This window comes from Anoplophora glabripennis, unplaced genomic scaffold (genome assembly GCF_000390285.2).
Source record: "Anoplophora glabripennis isolate ALB-LARVAE unplaced genomic scaffold, Agla_2.0 scaffold756, whole genome shotgun sequence".
Lineage (NCBI taxonomy): Eukaryota > Metazoa > Arthropoda > Insecta > Coleoptera > Cerambycidae > Anoplophora > Anoplophora glabripennis.
In genome coordinates, this window is record NW_019416846.1 from 188145 (window position 1) to 208926 (window position 20782).

The window sequence follows — 20782 nt, forward strand, 5'->3', positions numbered from 1 at the left end:
AGTTTACAGTTCTGTCGTTGAATACGTTACTTGTAATAAGGTTCTCAGTTTTGATACCATTTTGATTTGATTTTGATGCCATTTTGATATTTAATAAAAAATCTATCAAAAGTTATGTCTTTTGGCCGAAGAGTAGCATATTTTCTGTATAAATTTAAATAAAACTCTCCAATTATGGTAAATGAACGATGTTTTTTAGTTTTTGTATTGGGAATATTTACTAATATTATATTTCCCAAATCTTTTACATCATTAACTTTTACTTGAATGAGTTCATCGCATCTACAAGCTCCTGTGACTCCAAATATTAGTGCAACCTAAAAAATATAGAATTATTAATTTTGTAACAATAAAAAAAGTTGGAAAATGCAAGGAAATTCTAAAACATGACGTAATTTTAAGACATCTATATTTATGAGTTTTTACAACATTCTTCCAATGCGCTATCTTTATTTCCGAAAATTGTTTATTATTCTCGTAATGGATACTATAAAATAACTTGAAGTTTACAAATTATAACAAAATTTTTTATTACAAATATAAAAAGGTTACATATATATCTCCCTATAATTTAAGAAGTGCATACCTTGGTTGCTAAATATTTATCATCAGGTGCTTTATTCAGGAATTCGTCAAATTCTTTTTTAGACAAAACTTTCGACTTTTTTGGTTTATAATTTTCACCTTGTCGTTTCAAAAATGTAATTAATTTTGAATATTTCTCAATATTTACATTGTGTTCTATGTTTAATTTAGATTTTACCATTGAATATTGCGCCCATAAAGTTGAACTTTTCAGTGTTCTGGATAATCTTGTAAAATATGCTATCATCACATTTTCTGAATAAATATGTGCATTATTTTCTTTTGCCCAATTTATGAATTTATCATAAGCATTTTCATAAATTTTTCTCGACTTTGTTGGTATAAGTGTTGCCACTGATGTATTTGCAATTTCCAGTAACTCTGGTGGTGTGCACTGCATTTCTTCAGACATTTTAAAAACGACCCGACGCGACATCAAATTTCAACTGACACTTAATGAAACGTCAAAGCTTCTTGAATCTTTAATTCGTTGCTAGGATACTTACCTACACATTGTTACATTTTTTTTGCTAGTTAAAAAATGATAAATATTTGTACTAGTTAAACAATAGGCTGCTTCTAAAGGAGGTGTTGCACTATATAATATAAGTATTATTATACGCTTGAAGAAAAAACATTGTAATCATTACCCAGAAATATTTAGCGTTACATAAAGTTTTCTTTACTTGATTGATATAATTATTAATATTTGAGATAAAAGCCTTTATACGGAATAACAAAGGAACATAAATATTTCTCAGCAAACTTTATATCTAAGAAATTAGTTATAGTTGCAAAACTTTTGTAACATTACTCAAATAGAGATTAAAAACACGAACAGTGAGTAATAATGCAATTTCTATCACAGAACCTTCAAAATTGCATCCAACATTTTCTTTGACTTGGACGAGAGATGGGCGCGAGTGTTTCTGTAGAACTAAATTAACATAATTCTCGTTGTTTTACCAGTTCACATGATTTACGGATTTTAAATAAAGGATACAAATCTTCGCGAGGATAATACGATATATTTGCTATACCTATATAATAAAATTATATTGTACATAGTTTACACACAATACATTTTTGAACGCGTACGCATCTTTACCCGAATTTGACGCGCAATATCTCCGATGTCCTAGGTCTGTAGGTTCGCGGTGTGTACAACTGCTAGTCAATTATTAGCGCTGTTGCCACATCTACATAGTCTGTATGCGTTCATTAAATATAATTTAAAACTACTTAAATATGATATTTTTATGTTGTTAATTAGTCAATATGTATGCTATGTGCATATGAGTAGATTTCTTAGAAAATGTTTATTGCAAATAATTTCAATAGAATTTAGTTTTTTCAAATTGGCAGCGGGTTAGTCCCATAAGAAAAGCATAGGATCCCCCCTGCGCTCCTCACTTCCCTCGGACCCCGATATACCTCCTTAAATACAAATAAAAGCCATTGGCCCTCACAGAGCACTTGTTTTTCGTCGTAACAACTTCGATCGCCCCTATTAATGAAACAATTTCCGGACAATAAATCTATATTTTCATTCAATCACAGGGGCAAAACATATTTTGACGTAAATCGAAAAGACAAGCTGTTATTAAAATGTTTTGCTGTATATGGATTTTCCTGTTTACCGTTTTGAAAAATATGACACCATTTCATAGCCAACTTAATGTATTTGTTCGTGTAATAGACGAGATATGAATCGAAATCTATGTGTTTACTTGTTTGGAATTGTAGTATACTGTTGTTTTGCTCTGAAAATGCGTTTGGAAACAATTTGGAAGTCCAAAAATCAGGGGTAAGTCTTTTTACCTGTGCATGTTCACAATTTACGGTCCATTTTTTTGTCTCGATTATAACGAAGTGACTTTTATTTGCGATCCTGTCGAAAGTGTTTCAAAACAATAACAAAAAACATTAAAATGATGGGAAATATATAAAAACCACAAGGCGAAGTTCAGGTAATTGCGTTCTACCGCTTATTCCTTGTTAATTGCTACAAAAATCTAGATCAGGTAATTAACACAAAAAGAAAACAATATCGTCCAATCAAATAACAAAAATTGTTACAAAATTTATAACTGATTTGAAAATACAATAACTTTGACAAAGAAAATAATTCGAATTTAGTAGGAATGGAATTGTATAACTGATAAATATTAAATTTAAAGCATTGCTATGAGTTTATTAATGTGATGTATAGATGGACATATAGTTATTTACACCATAAAAGAGGTAAGTATTATTTACCTGTCGAGGACGATTTTGCGCCCGAGCGGAGCGAGGGCTGGCAATAGAGTCCGAGACTGGTAAATTATACTTAACTGCTTCGTGGTGTATAACATTTTATCTGCTCCCACAGATCATTATGGTTAATGTAATAAAGATTAGGTTTTATTTTTTGACATTTCTTAATCAATTGAATTTTGCAAATTTGACCTCGGATTCACGTTAGGCGGGTTCCTAATAATAATAATAACCATATAAATGAACATTTGAATATGGAAAAAAAATTTTTGTATTGTACTTTTTCCTGAATTTTTGCTGTATTTGATTTGGTTTTTGAGGTTAGGAAATTCCTGTGATGCGATAGTTCAATTCTGACACCGGATTCGTAATCAGCAGGCAAAAATACTACGGATAACATATGTCGCATGAAAAGTACAGAATACAAATTTAAATTTATAACTCAAACGGATTACATTATTTTGTTCTACGTCAATAATAATCCAACTACCTATATCGAATCTCGTTACAATCGGTCAAATAATAATGGAGTTATTAAAGAAATTGAAAAAATTGTCACCATAACAAATTGGAAATTTCAATGTATTTTCACTGCTATAGGATGGATCTGCAGGACATAAACATATCTCAAGAGAATTTTGAGCTTCTTCAACCCATAATTCTGGTCGCCAGATTCCTAGGCATCCTCCCAGTTCGTTATGACAAACACGGCGGCCATTTCAAACTGAAAATGTCTTTGGTATACAGCATCTACAGCTACGTGCTGACCATCTTTCTCAGTAAATATATTTTCTCGTGTTTATAGTTTTACGTTTACATTTAATTCTAGCCGTAGCTACCGTCTTGGGTATAGTAAACGACCTGGAAAAGGACACAAACCACTCAGTACGGATGGTGGACCAAAAAGCCAGATACGTCACTTCTTGCGACATATCCATCGTCATTATAATTGTATTTTTTAGCGCCGTAACTATTCCCCAGAAAATGAGGAAGCTGTGGAAACTGTTACACTATCTAAACCAGGTACAACCTTGCCAATATCCATGCTGTAACTACTGAAAGTCTCATACTTTTAGACCGATTCCATAATTCCTTTGACAAAGCAGAGCCAGTTCCGACAATCTTCACTGTTCTTCATGGCAACGACTTTTGTGGTAGCTGTTTTACTTTTTACTTTCGACATTGTAGTCTGGACAAACTCAACGACTAAAAGAATGAAAGATGCCACTTCGTTTTTCAGGAACTATACCACCTTCTACGTTTTATACTTGATAGTTGTGATCCACGAAATATTCTATTGGCACCTCGTTCTCTTCATTAAGATCAGAATCTCTGCCCTGAATAGATACTTGCACAGTATAGGGAAAGAGGATAGGCGCAAGAAGATTCCTGTACAAACTGGTGGAAGGCAGGTAGTGGTCGGTGGTGCTCTGGAAAACATCGAGGTCTGCAAGGAGAGTTACAAGAAGAAGAATTTTGAGAATATGAGCTTAGGTAAGTTTAGACGTTTAAGTGGTTGTAGGAACACCTCTAATTGTGTTCTAGTTGAAAGAATAACTGTCCTGGCAACATTTCAAGAGAGAATTTCTATCGCTGTACAGGTTCTCAACAATGATGGAGCTTTTGGGATACACGTAAGTGGATTTGGAAAGCAAACGACCTTTCCTTACTTTTGTTCTTGTCATAGTTGATCACTTTAAGTTGTCTGCTACACTTGATAGTCACCCCGTATTTCCTGCTTGCCGAGATAATAAAACCGAATGGGAATGTAATGTTCACCTATCTGCAAGCAGCTTGGCTTTTGGCTCATATTGGAAGGCTACTCATCATCGTGGAACCGTGCCAGCTGTGTTTAGATGAGGTACGTTGTGCTTTCTGGTTATTAAGAGAAAGTACTGTTATGTTTTATTGATTTGAAAACTCAATTAGTTTCCATTCTCGGCAATCGAATCACAAAAATGTCAAATAAATACAAATATTTCAATATATAGTCTAATTAGACACAAAAAGGGTGTGGACTACAGAAATGAGTTAAATGAAGGATATTTTATTAATGGAATAAGTTTGAAATGATATAATTATTCAGGATAAAACATCTATACTGTCAAAATTGTGACAAAACTTGAATTTGCATATTCAAGAAACTATTAAAATGTACTCATGTATAACAACAGTGTTAGAAAGAATAATAAATAACCATTTTACAATGTTACATCATTTAAAGTTTCAGGCATGAGCACATTTAAAAAAATTGTAGAATTTTGACAAATCATCGACGGACGATGAAGGTTTTTCACATATAAAAACGTTGCATGCAATAAACCTGGTATATAAACAAAGTATAGTATACCTGTGACCAGAATTTATGTGCGGAATTAAACCTGAGTATCTGTGAAAAGTTTCATGTATCATTTAAATGTTGACATTTGTTGTTCCGTTAGAATTTGTAAAATTTTTGTTGTATAAGTGTAGAAGTACTGCAAAATAATATGTGCAGAGTGTATGACTCCAACCAAAGTTTAAATTTTTGTGTAGACTTTAAAAGTTCTCGTTGAATCGAGGAACCTAGAAATTTTTATTCGTTTACTCTCAAAAAACAAGTAAAGATTGTGTAAAACGTGAAAAAGGGGCAGGTAGTACTAAAGACTTTAAACGGACAGACATGCAGAGAATTAAGCTGTAGGTATATCGAAATTTAGTTAAAACTTGCAAAAATAAGTAAAATTTTGTCATGATCAAAGAGTTAACCTAGAAACATGCAATTGGTATCAAAAGATGCAAATAAATTCAAGGAATTTAAAATATAAATGCATCATATAACATGGTAAAAGTCAATATTTGCAAAAATAAAATTTCCATGGAAACATTCATTTGTTTTTAACGGTTAATAAAAGTAATATCCGGGCTCGGAGTAGCCAGTCTTTCATATATTCCTGAAGTAGTAACATCGCTAGTCTGCTCCTAAAATAAACAATTGCAATCGATAAAAATCAATACAATAGATACAGATACAATTGTCAAAAGTTCGAAATACACTTTTGCTGAAGTATCAAGTCCGAAAATTTATCGAACAAAGAAAAATTGAAACAATAAATTTGAACTGGTTTAAATTAAAAATAAATAAAAGTGAAAAAGTGCAACCCGATAAAAATAAGTGCAGTGTTTACATCTGGAAGGATCCCGGGTGAAATCATCTTCGGATATCATCGTGGCGTTGCGATTATCAACGAGGCAATTCAAGTCGATCCCATGTAGGATAGACAACCAGAAATATAATTTTTACATTTCGTAAGTTGTCGACACACCTGGCCAACCCAAATTTGCAAATTTGAATTAAAAGTGCTATATAATTCCAATATTAAAATTTCACTGCATATATGTATACTAAAAGCACAATTTCATTGTTAAGTACTTACATGTTTACAGTATAAAATATAACTTTGTACTGTAACAGTAGACATAAGGGGGGAAATTTCTTGTCTTTATTTATCTAGTTTTAGAAAATATAAAAGTTGTCAATTATAAAAACTACAACCAATAACTCAATATTGTAATATATCGATATTTGTCAATATAAAATATCTTTCATTTAAAAATCAGTGTAACCAAATTAGATCAAAAAGGGAACCCTCACTCTGAGTTTGAATCTCATCAACAGTAAGAAAAATTTTCAAAATAGCACAATCTTATAAAGGCGCCCAAATAACCCAAATAACTCAAATAATCAACATTATAACATATTTATAACAACATATACAGGGTGATTCATTAATAATGGGACAGAGCTTAAGGGCATGTTGCTGACTTCAAAATAGAGCGATTAAGCCGAATGTTGCTCCTTTTCAATCTACAGGGTGTTAAAGTTGAAAAAATATTTTCGATTTTTTTAAATGTCTTGAGCATCTTTGAACGGATTGTCTTGAAAGTTTGTACACCTATGTTTTCTGAGGTGGTAATTACGGAAATGGTAATTATTTTGCAATCGCATCTAGGATGCGCTAATTGTAGTGTTCCGTGGGAGTAAACATATGTCAAACTTTTTTGTCCTTCAAAAATCTGAATTTCCAATAAGAAATTAAACTACGTTCAATTCTAAATAAAAAAGATATACCTGTTAAAAATCGATAAACTTTACCGTTTTCGAAATAAGAACGATTTACTATTTCTTTACAAAATTTGTTTGAACGTACGCCTTTAAATAAGTTGACTTAATTACGAATTAAGACAAACACAGTAACAACTGAAAATTTTATTATGCTTAAGTCTAATTACAAAAGATTCTCAAAGTGGCGACCATTGTTTTCAATACATTTTTTTATTCTCTCGTTAAAATTTTGTCTGACACTGAATAGACTTCTTTGTTGGTCTCTGATAATGTTAACAGATTCTTGTATTTTTGCCCACAGCTCTTCTCGAGTATGTATAACATCTTTATAAACTAAAGATTTAACGTTACCCCATACATAAAAATCTAGGGGATTTAAATCAGGGCTACGCGCAGGCCAAGGCACTTCGCTGCCGCGACCAATCCAACGGTTTCGAAAATTTATATCAAGATATTCTCTTACTGGTTGGGAGTAATGTGCGGGAGCACCATCATGCATAAACCAAAAGGTTTGCCGTAAATTTAAGGGAATATTTTCAAGAACGAGTGGTAAGTCATTTGTTAAAAAATTTAAATAATTTTCCCCATTAAGTGGACGGGGTAACACAAATGGTCCCAAAATGTTATCGGAAAGTATTCCACACCAAATATTTATTGAGAATTCATTCTGAAAATGTTGTTCTCGTGGCAAGTGAGGATTTTCCAGTTCCCAGGAATGGCTATTTCTCCAATTAAATACACCGCGCCGGGTAAATGTAGCTTCGTCCGTAAACAATATTTTATTATAAAATGTAGGGTCAGCATTTTGTTGCCGACGAAGAAACTGTGCGAACCGAAATCTACCAGGAGAATCTTGTGGCATCAACTGTTGAACCGGACGAAAATGGTAAGGATACAATTTTTCTTTGTGGAGTATTCTGAAGACGGAAGGCTGACTTACACCAGTAGCTGATGAAATTCGGCGTGTGCTTGTTTGCGTGTTTTCGGCAATTCGCACTAAAACATCCTCTTCTTGCTCCGCCGCTAATACTTTAGGCCTTCCAACGTCTCGTTTAGGGCGAAATGATCCCGTTTCTCCTAATCTGTCGTACAACGTCTTGAAAAGCTTGTGGTTAGGTTGTCTGTTATTTGGATATAACTCCAAGTACCTCGCTGCTGCATGACGACCACAATAATTTTCTTGGGCATACACACATACCATGTTTCTCATTTCAACAAACGAATAATCATTATGACGCGGCATTTTAATGAAAAAAATCACAAACGAAGAAGAACTAAACTGTCTAGTATTTATAAGTTGCTTAGAATTGACATAAATAATACATGACATTTCATTGACAGCGGCCTACTTCATTTAAGTCATCTTATTTAAAGGCGTACGTTCAAACAAATAATTTTGTAAAGAAATAGTAAATCGTTCTTATTTCGAAAACGGTTAAGTTTATCGATTTTTAACAGGTATATCTTTTTTATTTAGAATTGAACGTAGTTTAATAATTTCTTATTGGAAATTCAGATTTTTGAAGGACAAAAAAGTTTGACATATGTTTACTCCGACGGAACACTACAACTAGCGCATCCTAGATGTGATTGCAAAATAGTTACCATTTCCGTAATTGCCACCTCAGAAAACATAGGTGTACAAACTTTCAAGACAATCCGTTCAAAGATGCTCAAGATATTTTAAAAAATCGAAAATATTTTTTCAACTTTAACACCCTGTAGATCGAAAAGGAGAAACATTCGGATAAGGCATATTTGGCTTAATCGCTCTATTTTGAGGTCAGCAACATGCCCTTAAGCTCTGTCCCATTATTAATGAATCACACTGTATAAAAGCCATTCAAACATAATAGTACACATCGTAGTTAGCTGAGGTACAAAAAAAATCAGGAAATATATCCATTTTGATCGATTTTTAGCACCGCAGGACGTCAATGCTGCTTTGCGAACTACTAACCAAAGATTTCGATGAAAACGTTAGAAATTCGGTACGTATTTTGGAGTTTAAAGGTTGATTTTGTTCAAAATTGTATTGTTTTAGTTGATAATATTCTCCATGCAACTGAATTACTGCAAAATTAAATTTTCGCCCTGTGGTTTCTTCAAAATCGACAGGTCTTTGATAACATCGGTGAGTTTTGATGATTTAAAAATAAATTGATGTAAACTAATGTATGTTTTAGGTGACTGCAGCTGTTACCACGTACCTGGTCATCCTGTTTCAATTTAACACGAATTAAGTATAACTGTTTTAGTAAATAACAACAAACTCAGTTGTTTATATGATGTATTTAGTTGAAAACGTGTCTACAATAGAAACCAAACAATCGGAATAAGTTTCATCGCATTGTCCTTCAGTTTTTCCATTTTTTTCTGCCAGGAGTAGTTTGTCCATGAGTCCTAAATCCTCCTGCTTAGTCAAGTCCTGGATTTCACTATGAATTTCCAATGACGGACTAAAAATAAAGCAGTAAAATAAACGTGTCTGTTTTATTTCAATTTTTTTTACTCACGTGAAAACGAAGTGCACTATTTTTTCGAGCAGGGTGTCTTCGTCTTTTATATGCATTGGAGTTTCTGCTATCTCGCATATGGATCGTAGTAGACACTCTTCCCCTTCCAAGCCAAAGCTGAAATTGTAAAAAAAAATGTTCTGGTCCACTGTTCCTTTACTTTAACAATACCTCTCTAAGTATTCTACGACGTATTCGTAAAATTTCATCCTGCTGATGGTAAAAAAACTGTTGTCCTGTCTAGCGGGGATCGTCATCGGTTGCAACCGTGAAATGTTGGTAGGCATGTTGTAGTTGCTTTGGGCGCAAGCGCTGAAATTGATGGATCTCCTTGGCAGAACTAACGGCACAGTTAACCCGTAAGTGAACTAAAACCAGTACAGATATTGACGCGTGGGAGGGAAGGTATGGCTTATTATTATTAGACACATAGAAACACGCACCTGTACCACTCCGTTTCTTGGGAACAGTAGAGACCTTTTCGAAATGGCGTGGCGATCAGACTTGCACGACAGCAAGGATATACTTAAAAAAATTAGATGCTTTGCCGTAATCATCTTGGTGGCAATTTGGGTCTGGCGTAGCAAACTGTTGGTTGTTTAAATTTTGTAAGAAAAAAGCGTTAAAACTTTTGGCAAATATGTGAGTAGGAATTAGAGTGGTATGTAAATATTTGGTTGATGGTAAATTGTAACAGTGAATATATTACAATAATTTTACCACACTTCACCCACATTTGAGATTTGTCTTTCGAATGTGATGTTAGGTCTCTTCTGATAGATCATGTGAGCAGTACAGATTAGGGTCACGTAAGTACGACTTAAAATCCTGCAAACGATATAGATTTAATTCAAGCTTATATTGTTCTTCTCCAAATTCGCGCGTAGGTAAATTGTTTTGTTTTTAGCGTATACATATTACTGAGTCTTGCCTTGGAAATTCTGAGAAATGAACCTGAGGAGCATCTTTTTAACTTTTCTAGGAACTGATGAAAATTGTGAACGATTATTTTTAAATTCCACCAAATAATGAATATAAAAAAAATCCAATCTATTTATAAATGATATATTTATTGGTTAAAATATCTACAAGTGAAAAAAAACATTCCGAATATTCTTCAGAGCATTGTCCCTCATTTGTTCCTATTTCCTCAGCTTGCAACAGCCTGTCAACAAAACTACTCCCTGTCAAGTTACCACTTTCACTGTACATTTCCAGGGAAGGCCTAAAACACCTGAGTGTTAATCTCTACCCTTCCTTTTTAGTCTGGGCGAATTAGTTTTTTTTTCAATCGAATTTTATGGGCTTAAAATTAAGAATAGAAGCCTAAATTTGTGTATTTGTAGGGGTCGAGCGTCATATTGTTTATAACAAAAGAAAAAAAAATTGTTCTTTTTTCAGTTTTTCGCTTATATCTCCGAAACTAAGACTCTAATCGACATCGATTTTTAGCCTAGGAATATGAGGAAAATGCCGTGACTGTTGAGTAGCCAAGGATCTGTAAAGTTTTTCATAAAATTTGGGTGAATTTTAGTATAATATGTGCAAAACACCATCAGGTGAGGTTTTTTAATAATTAACAATAAAAGGTCTAAAATAACCCAAAATATCACTTTTTTGCCTACCAGAAAAAAACGATAATTTTTATTATAATGTGAATATAACCAACTTGTAGGGAATAAAAAAACCTTTAAAATGGCGGTTTTTAAAATCCGATACGATAATTTGTTGCTCGGGAAATTGCAAAATACTGTCAAAATTCGATTATTACTAAATAAACAATAAGTTTTGCAAAAGTCAACCTTCGACTTTGATATTGCATAAATAGCTGGCTTTTATAGTCCTTAATATGTGATTAAAATTTCAGACCGATTCATCCAATAGTTTTTGCAAAATTTTAAACGTTTATCCCAGAGGCATTATTTTTGCAATAACTTGACACGCAAAATTACCAAGATATTTTAATTCTGCGGGTGTCATATGAAAGAGAGAGACATCTTTTATTGGAAGAAATTATTTTACTGCAAAAAAATTGTTTTTTACCACTGCTAAAACGTACCACAAAACACTGTCATTTTTGTCTGATAAACAATTAGAATAAATTTGTTGCTATTATACAGGGGGTCACATAATTAGCTGCCAACCCTGAACAGGCCGATTCTATGATCAAAACTAAGTAAAAAAATTCATATGAACATGGATCCGGAAATGCTTCCTAAGGGCACAGGGACCCATTGAAGAGGAAGGAATGGAAATCATTTTTTTGCAATATCTCTCAATCGCGTTGTGATAACTGAATGAAATTTGGTATACACAGCTAAATTTTGATGAGCAATTTGATGGACTAATCCATTTATTTCCACAAGGTCCATTGGGGTGGGTACGGGGGGGCCCTTGGTACTTTGCGTGTGTAACTTTTTCATCTTTGACTTTTTAACAAATTGGACAGCAAATTCCGTTTTCCCGAACTGTTTTACGTTAAAAAGGTACTCTTGTTTCAAATCGTTATCTTTAACGGTTTCTGAGAAAATCGCTCTTGAATTAATCCCACTTTGGTCAATTTCATAGTAATTTAAACAAAAAATAATAATAATAATTTTCCTTTCCTCTCTTTTCCATTTAAAGGATTAATTTTTATTTAATTTAATTTTTTATTATTATTTTTTTATTAAAATTAGATTAAATTTAAACAAAAAAATTTTTTTTGTTTAAATTACTATGAAATTGACCAAAGTGGGATTAATTCAAGAGCGATTTTCTCAGAAACCGTTAAAGATAACGATTTGAAACAAGAGTACCTTTTTAACGTAAAACAGTTCGGGAAAACGGAATTTGCTGTCCAATTTGTTAAAAAGTCAAAGATGAAAAAGTTACACACGCAAAGTACCAAGGGCCCCCCCGTACCCACCCCAATGGACCTTGTGGAAATAAATGGATTAGTCCATCAAATTGCTCATCAAAATTTAGCTGTGTATACCAAATTTAATTCATTTATCACAACGCGATTGAGAGATATTGCAAAAAAATGATTTCCATTCCTCCCTCTTCAATGGGTCCCTGTGCCCTTAGGAAGCATTTCCGGACCCATGTTCATATGAACTTTTTTACTTAGTTTTGATCATAGAATCGGCCTGTTCAGGGTTGGCAGCTAATTATGAGACACCCTGTATTTAGAGAGATTATTTTTCTATATTCGTAAAGCTGGTATTTTTATACAAATTTAAAAAAAAAAGTTGCTCTAACTTAATTTGGGGCAAAGTTAGACACTTTTCTTTAAAAAATCACAGCTACTTTGTTTATAACAATTAAGACTTCTAATAAGTGCCATTTCGAAGATAAAGAGCTAAAGTTTCTATGTGAAATTTTTGAGGACGATAGCGTTGTAACAGCATCTCTGAGAATGCTCCAAATAATGACTTCGATACAAGATGACTGTGAGTCAGTGGAGGGGGAACCTACAAAGGATTGCGGGTATTTGTTGAGCACCTCAGCAGTTATCTTTTCCTGTAGTTTCATCCAATTTCAGTCAAATTCGTTGTTTTTATTTAATGCTGAAAATTTTGCACATTTTTTTTTCACCGCTAATTTTGCAATGTAAAAAAAAAATTGCGAGCTTTCGAAAAGCCTGTTCTTGTAGCAAATTTCCTCAGGAACAAAATCGATAAATATACCTCATGTCGATTAGAGACTTGTTTACGGAGATATAAGCGAAAAAGTGAAAAAAGAGCAATTATTATGTTTTCTTTTGTTATAAACAATATGACACTCGACCTCTAAAATACACAAATTTAGGCTTCTATTCTGTATATTTCTTACTTAATTTTAAGCCCATAAAATTCGATGTAGGCCCGATTTTTGAAACAGGTATGTGTTTGGTTTAATTCGTCCGGATTTATTTACTTACGTGAAGACAAAATGGAGGATTCTTTCAAGCAAATTTTCTGCATCTTTCGTATGCATCGGTACTTCTGCTACCTCACAAATCGACCTTAATAGACACTCCTCTCCATCTAAACCAAAACTGAAACGGATAACATTTCGATTGATATACAGGGTGAATTCCCAATCCAGGGCTACACTTGTGAAAAAATCAATTACCTGTCTAAATACTCGATTATGTATTTGTAGAACTTTCTCCTGGTGATGTCTAGGAAACTTTCGTCTCTGGCAGCTACTGTCATCGGAGTGAAGTTTGAAATGTTGTATGGGAGGTTATAATTAGCCTGGGCCACTACACTGATCAGGATGGAACGTCTTGGAAGAACTAGAGGCACTGAAAGTCCGTAGTTAAACTAAAAAACAATATATAACAGTAATAGTACGTTCTGTATCTCGGACGAAGGAACAAATATCATATAAAAAAACGAGGATTTCAAAAATGATTTTTACTTTAAGAAAAAGCAGCGGCGTAACATATTTTTCTTCAAAAATATTCAATATAATTCCTGTACAGACGCCACTGGCAAAAATAATAAAATTGTTTGTACATCATTAAATGCATCTTGATGAATAGAAAGCGTGTACCAAATTTAAAAAAAATATATCTAGGGTAATACCAAAGTTACCATAAAAAAAATGTTTTTTCATAAAACTTTAGCACCCTGTAGTTCAAAAGTTAAGACTTTTAGGACATATGTCCATATGAAGTTTCTTTCTTAAAATGGACCCAAGAATAACCTCTTTAAATATTAGCACGTTATTAAAAAACACCCTGTATAAAACAGGTTTTCGTTCTATTTTCTGATGGTTGCTTAGCTGTGAACTGAAATAGGGTATTCGCAAACTGAAATCGGAGTAAATGGTAGTAGTCTTAAACTTTTTAGGATCAACTTGTTGTTTTGTGCGATTAAGCAATACTGTTTACTGGAAACATACTCACCTGGAGAATAGTAGCCCTTGGGAACAGCAGCGCCCTCTTTGAGATGCCGTGGTGATCGTCATTGCATAAAATTAAGACGAAAGATGCTAACAAACCTAACAATTGTCTGCAAATCATCTTGAAACATATAAATCGTGAGAACTTGGGTAAAACTGTTTCATTTCATGAAATACAGCTTTATCACGTGGGCGATAATTGTTATAACAAACAGGAGTACAACTATGTAAATAGTTAGTAAAAATTATAGGTCTATCTTCATATAGTACTGTTAAATAAATACATTGTGCAGATCTAATAAACAGTCAAATAAAATCGACATTTTTTTCTAAAAAATTGTACCAAATGAATTCAAATAATGTTCTTCTGATTAGATATTTATAGCAAACTAAATATTTGTTGATGCTTAGGATAAAAAAAAGGTCGTATAGCTGAAACTATTACGTATATTTTTTTTATAGATACAGCAAACAATACGGACTTAATTAACCAAGAAAAATGAGTTTGTAGATTCCGGACATGATCAGCCATAGTATCGTTACTCCTAACAGTCCTAAGACGGTTTTCACAGTATTGTGAGCCCACTGTAACCTGAAAGAAACAAACAAACTTGAAATAGATAAATATGAGCCCATATTACCAGTGGGAATATACAAGTCTTATTCTAACTCTCACAATCCTTTATTGTAGATATTGATTACATACGACTAGTTTCGAGGTCAAAATTACACCTCATCATCAGGTTACAAGGCTGAAATAGTTATTTATGTACCAAGGGAGATACAGGGATGATTATGCCCGCAAGCGACAGGCTTTTTTTTAAATTTTACTCGAAATCAGCCGGACACAGCCTGGATGTGTCCGAACGTCCACCCGAGTACTTTGTAGGCTTCAAATTTTTGCTTCCAATAAATCTCACAATTTTAAGAATTCTGAGTTAAAAATTTCTCTCAATAATTTTACGAGATCTCACAGCTCTCGTAGCTCGTCCAGGGGTCTCTGAGCAAGCTCTTAAAGCTTCCATACCAGGCATTTTAAGGTGGTATCACGCTACAAGCCCTTAAAGTTCCCAAATTGGCTCCCCTCAGGAGAGTCACAAATAATAAGTGTGCGAGTCAAGCCAAAAGACAGTGATAAAAAGACACCAGTGTATTAAACTCGCGAGTGACACATTTTCTGTACCTATATTACTCGTAAACAATGGATCTAAGTTTTCTTGTGTATGTCACAATACAACATTTTGATACGTTCAGTGACAGTTTATTTCGACACCAATATTCACTGTTTACAAACCTTTTTGATGCACGATACAGTCATCAACAAATACAATGAGATAAACAGCTGAAGTCATCTGCATTTAAGAGAACATTAAATAGAAGATGATCACAAATATCATTTATGAGCATACTGAATAATAGCGGGCCAAGAACTGAACCCTGAGGTACTCCGGAAGTAGCAACAATGTCAGTCGAAGTAAAACCACTTATTGTAAACTTTCAGTGATTTGTTAGAAAGACATATATGCGTTCGCAGCTAGCGTGCGCTGTTGTTTGAGGTTACACTAGCTTGTCCAGCGGCGGGGAATGAAAATTACTAATAAAAGGGTTAAAGAAAAACTCAGTTCACATGTTGCAATTACTCCCTTTCAAAGTTACACCCTGTATAACAGATATAGAAATAAATAGGTACATATAAGAATTTTGCATACAAACTATACAAAAATGAAGTGTAGTAGTTTTTTAGTTTTATATACGAGTATATATTTTTTACAGGTCAATATGTTTGTCAAAGATCATTTGTGATATTTTTTTACCTTCTGTAGAATTTCCTTCCCTTTGGAATGGTGTCTAAAGGATCTTTAGCCAGATAGACCCGAGCTCCGATACCGTAAGTTTGGAAAAATTCGTCCCAGTCCAGTTCTCTAAGGTCGCAAAAGAATACTCCTCTGTCCTTCTTCGTCATTCCATCTAACATCTTATGGACGTTTGCGGAATGAAACTTAAAACTCCTTACACAAAAGTACGCCATTAATGACGAGAAGGTGTGAATTTTTTTATATGCCTTCATCATCCTGCAGATCAAGAAACATACACACATAAAAAGGTATCTTTAATAATAAACTACAAATTTCTTTAAAAGCAATTGTTTCTTATGAAGAAATATTTATTTAATTTGATCATATATCTTTATTTCAGTATTACTCATGTATTTGGAACAATTCTATTTTATGTTTAGAAAATGTATTAGAATCAAAGATACATCCTCAATTTAAACATATGATATAATGTATTAAAACATAGTAAATTATAAAGTAAAACAAATCAATTTCTTTAAAACAATCATGTTTTAAGGTTGCATCTACATTTTGGTTATTTTAATTTAAATGAACTTATTTAAAACAAATAAATCATAAGTCCAAATTAAAACACTTATTTTATCAAAGGAATAATAGAATTTATTGACATAAAACTATCATATCGTTAAATTTTCAGATAAACTGCATTTAAAGATGTGGTATAGTTGATTTTAGTATATTGTTTTAATTCAAAACTATCATATTTTTAAAACTACGGCGAAAAGCGTGGATTAACTTTCAGCGACAGCCAAAGGCATTTAGACTTTTAACTTCTACCACATGCAGTTACTCGTCTCGTATGTGTTTTATAACTTGCAGTGTAGTGTGAGTGTGTATGGTGTATAGTCTGTGGTGTACTGTACTGTGTAATACATCGTAGGAGTGTGTAATGTAGTCTTAGACAAGAACAAGACTACTTAGAACATTTAACTGCTTCTGATTATGGTGTTAAGGAAAATTGCATTTTCATTGAACTGGATGACTTTCACATATATAAAAATATTAGTTGTGATTTAATGCATAACCTTTTCGAAGGAATCCATCGTTATGAAATGGCGAAAATTATTAACAATTTATTAACTAATAACTATTTTACATTAAGCTACATTACTAAATGCTCGAATTAAGTATAACTCTTATATGTATAAATAAAAACATTCCTCCAAACATTAAGTATGCATGAACAAATTAGAAACGGTTATATTACTGTCATCTTCATGCTTTCCTTAGTTTTAAATTTTCATTTAATTATTAGAGATTTAGTTCCAGAAAATGATAAAACATGGATACTATACTTAATTTTATTAGAAATAACCGAAATGTTATTTTTGTCTATCTTTAATGATGAATCCATTGATTTTTTAAAATGTCTTATTGAAGACCATCACCTAATGTGTTTAAAACTATTTAAAGAAAATTTAAAGCCTAAATTTAATTTTTTGCTTCACTACCCAAATATAATAAAGAAAATTGGACCTGTAATACATGTTAGCTCCATTAGATACGAAGTAAAACATAAAGATTTAAAATATTTAGCTACCCTTATTACATGTAGAAAAAATGTACATTTTTCACTTTGTATGCGGACGCAGCTTAAATTATCGTATAGAATTTTATCACAAAAGGACTAATAGACACGTTTGAACATGGACCAATTCAAAATTTAATAAAAGGAGACGTTATCCTTCCATCTAATTCAGAAATTTCATCTTCAAGTTTTTGCGTGCCATGGTTAAAAATTAATGGTATTTTTTACAAAATCAAGTCTTGTGTTTTATTAGGTATCCTAATCCTTCTTTCGGTATAATAGAAAACATCATTATTAATGAAGACAACAATACAATAATTTGTTTTCATTTCTATTTATTAATTACCTTAAATTATGATTTGCATCATAGTGCTTATTCTGTGAAGATCTCTGAAAATTTTGTAACGGTAGACATTAAAACTTTAGGAACAGTTAAACCTACCGTATTTCACACTGTCTCGGAAAAATTATTTATATTTTTGTGAATGTTATTTTATACATAAACAGCTAAGGAACATTAATTCTTAAAATTATTTCTTATATTTGTAATGTTTTGTGTATACGTTTATTTAAGAAAAAATACATTCCATTCAAACATACTCATACTTTTATTTTAACCTTACCCTATCTTTCCTAAAAAAGTTCCAAATTTTTATTCCAAAGAACTATTTTATTTAATTCAGGAAAGTTATAGTCTCATATCAAATAAAACCATTTATTTATATTTAAAAAACAATAATTTTCTTTCAAACATATATTTTGTTTTGTTAGAACAAATGTAATGTTATATTAATTTTATAGTATTTTTAAAATAAAATTACAAATGTTTTCTCTAAACCAATGAAAAATTTGAGTCAACAATATGTACTACATTATTTCAATACATAAATATTTTTCATGTGAAGCGTTTATTATTTAATTGAAATAAATATTTTAAAGAAATAATATTCTTCGTTCAAATACATGTTTGCATTGCGGATATGGGAAGATATTATTTGTTTAGTTTAAATTTTACTGCATTGAATTAAACAATTATTTTTATGTGTGTAGTAGTGTGTGCATTATTACTTTATATTGTGCACATTACTTTATCTACAATAGTGCATTTATATTTGATTTTAAAAAATGACCTTTTGGTATGGTGTGTGTCTCAAACTGATGCAACAAAATTCATAGTTTTTTCCAGTTCTGATTTTAAAAAATCGCTGATACAGGTCAATTAGTAAATAGAAATTGTCGCTTTTCAGCAATATTTTCTATTTTTTTGAGCATGTTTGACGGACCTATAACATTACCGACATTTTTTTTTAATAGGACGCTCTATGTTTTATTGAAATTGATTAAATGTTAAACAATTTAAATAATCAGACTCATTATTTGGATTAATTAGCAAGGACTTCTACATTAAGAATCCACTAGTTTCTGCATTTAAAACATAAGGAAACTCATATTAAAAATATAGGTAACACAAAACATATAAAATTTAAAACAAACAATCCACAACATATCTTTGTTTTATAGAAGTTTTGACATATTATTATAAAACATAAAATAAACTAAAGTTTAAGCAATCAGACTCATTATTTGGCGTAATTAGCATCTGATAGTTTTCAGCACTTTCTGATTGGTCAAAGCGTGCCACGCGTGCTTCTCTCCCCGCAAAGTGTCAAATTTAGCTTTTTTATCAAATTGCCCAATTGTCACGTAGCAATATAATAATGACCGTGCAATGTGATAAATAATGAAGTTTAGATAGTAATTAATCACTTAGCCCGATAGAGCTAGACATTATTCATAATGCTCGCACATTATTAATAATGCCCGCATTAATCACCTGGTCCATAACATATAGAGTCGAAAAAATTTAAAACCGGCAACACCGCTTTGCGACGTCATTATATTTTAATAATAATTAAATCTTTTACCTCATCTTCTTCCCCCTAAAGAACAGCATGGCGTCCACAAGCATACAAGGTATAAAATGCAAGAAGATCACCAGTACTATGTACCTGAAGTATGACTTTACCAGATATAAAAAAAACACCCATATGCAACCAACTGGTGGGAACTGTAAACCGTATTTACTCGATATGTCCATAAAGTTTTTCCAATTGATTGGCTGAAACGAAGAAGTATTATAAGCTGAGATCATTCGTCAGTAGAATCACCGGTATATGTCCGGTGGTTCTACCGACGAATTATGTTAGTGTTGCCTAGATTTTGCGGGTGTAATCCAATGCCAGTCTCAGCACTAACATGTAGAGGGTGTACATTGTCACTTAGTTGCAAATAAATTATTTGTTCTGTTACTTACAATTAGTGTGAGTTTATAATCGACTTTTTCGTACCTTATCGTTGGTGCTCTCGTAATTATAAACTGGCATTTCATACTCTCCACCCTCCTCTTTGGCTTTGTCGAACCTTTGTCCCACATCCCAAGCGGAAGCTATCAGACCATTGACGCACATGTCAACTGGCACGATATTAGCGACGGACTCCTCGTCGCAGTAGAGGACCCTTAGCAGGCCCACACCTGAACCGTAGAATACACCCGTGGCACCATAAAAATTGTTGATCCACCCCCTGATTGGTTCCTTGTACGTGGAAATAACTAATAGAAGCAAAACCGTTAAAATAAAACTTAAAGTTCCTCGGAGGTAAGAAGCGCTTTTTGTTCGAAATTCACCCGTGTTTCGAAGAGAATTCATAATAGGTAGAGAGCGGACAATGTGTGTCTTTAACCCGAAGAATAGGTCAAATTTTGGTAGAGATGTGTACGCGTTCAAAAATGTATTGTGTATAAACTATGCAAAATATAATTATTATGTATAGCAAATATATCGTATTATCCTCGCGAAGATTTGTACCCTTTATTTAAAATCCATAAATCATGTGAACAGGTTAAATAACGAGAAAATAATTAAGTTAATTTAGTTCTAAAGAAATGAAATGACACTCGCGCCCATCTCTCGTCAAAGAAAATGTTGGATGCAATTTTGTAAGTTCTGTGATAGAAATTACATTATTACTCACTGTTCTTAATCTCTATTTTAGTAGTTGC

At 32.5% G+C, this 20782-nt stretch overlaps 3 protein-coding genes across 3 annotated transcripts in view; 1 reads left to right on the forward strand and 2 right to left on the reverse strand.

The window, feature by feature from the left end:
- Positions 1-3442: 3442 nt before the first annotated feature.
- Positions 3443-9205, forward strand: LOC108913182 (gustatory receptor for sugar taste 43a-like). The gene is made up of 8 exons (XM_018718678.1): positions 3443-3620; positions 3671-3864; positions 3918-4335; positions 4387-4475; positions 4529-4702; positions 8869-8937; positions 8991-9080; positions 9133-9205. The coding sequence occupies exons 1-8, from the start codon at positions 3443-3445 to the stop codon at positions 9187-9189; spliced, it is 1269 nt and encodes a 422-aa protein (XP_018574194.1). The 3' UTR covers positions 9190-9205.
- LOC108913183 lies at positions 9158-14458 on the reverse strand. The gene is made up of 10 exons (XM_023455545.1): positions 14342-14458; positions 13561-13754; positions 13367-13483; positions 10566-10687; positions 10384-10447; positions 10183-10290; positions 9906-9987; positions 9634-9830; positions 9463-9579; positions 9158-9405 (listed from the first exon to the last, which is right to left on the reverse strand). Exons 1-10 carry the CDS (start codon positions 14456-14458, stop codon positions 9228-9230), a joined length of 1296 nt encoding a protein of 431 aa, XP_023311313.1. The 3' UTR covers positions 9158-9227.
- A 308-nt stretch (positions 14459-14766) lies between these two features.
- Positions 14767-20782, reverse strand: part of LOC108913188 (fatty acyl-CoA reductase wat-like) — a 20365-nt gene continuing 14349 nt past the window's right edge. Inside the window, exons 5-8 of the mRNA XM_018718688.1 lie at positions 20070-20332; positions 19647-19840; positions 16152-16409; positions 14767-14929 (exon numbers count right to left, since the gene is read on the reverse strand). Of these exons, the coding sequence (XP_018574204.1) occupies positions 14824-14929; positions 16152-16409; positions 19647-19840; positions 20070-20332 (821 nt within the window). The 3' untranslated portion in view covers positions 14767-14823. The remainder of the gene's footprint in view (positions 14930-16151; positions 16410-19646; positions 19841-20069; positions 20333-20782) is intronic.

Excerpts from the sequence above, each read along its gene's own strand:
- LOC108913182 (XM_018718678.1), top strand. The coding sequence starts at position 3,443 with ATGGATCTGCAGGACATAAACATATCTCAAGAGAATTTTGAGCTTCTT. Across the intron at positions 3,865-3,917 it reads TGTTACACTATCTAAACCAG|ACCGATTCCATAATTCCTTT; the intron begins GTACAACCTTGC and ends TCATACTTTTAG. Across the intron at positions 4,336-4,386 it reads TTTTGAGAATATGAGCTTAG|TTGAAAGAATAACTGTCCTG; the intron begins GTAAGTTTAGAC and ends ATTGTGTTCTAG.
- LOC108913183 (XM_023455545.1), bottom strand. The coding sequence starts at position 14,458 with ATGATTTGCAGACAATTGTTAGGTTTGTTAGCATCTTTCGTCTTAATT. Across the intron at positions 10,688-13,366 it reads ATCCTCCATTTTGTCTTCAC|GCCTTCCCTGGAAATGTACA; the intron begins GTAAGTAAATAA and ends CAGGTGTTTTAG. Across the intron at positions 9,580-9,633 it reads GTCGTAGAATACTTAGAGAG|CTTTGGCTTGGAAGGGGAAG; the intron begins GTATTGTTAAAG and ends TTACAATTTCAG.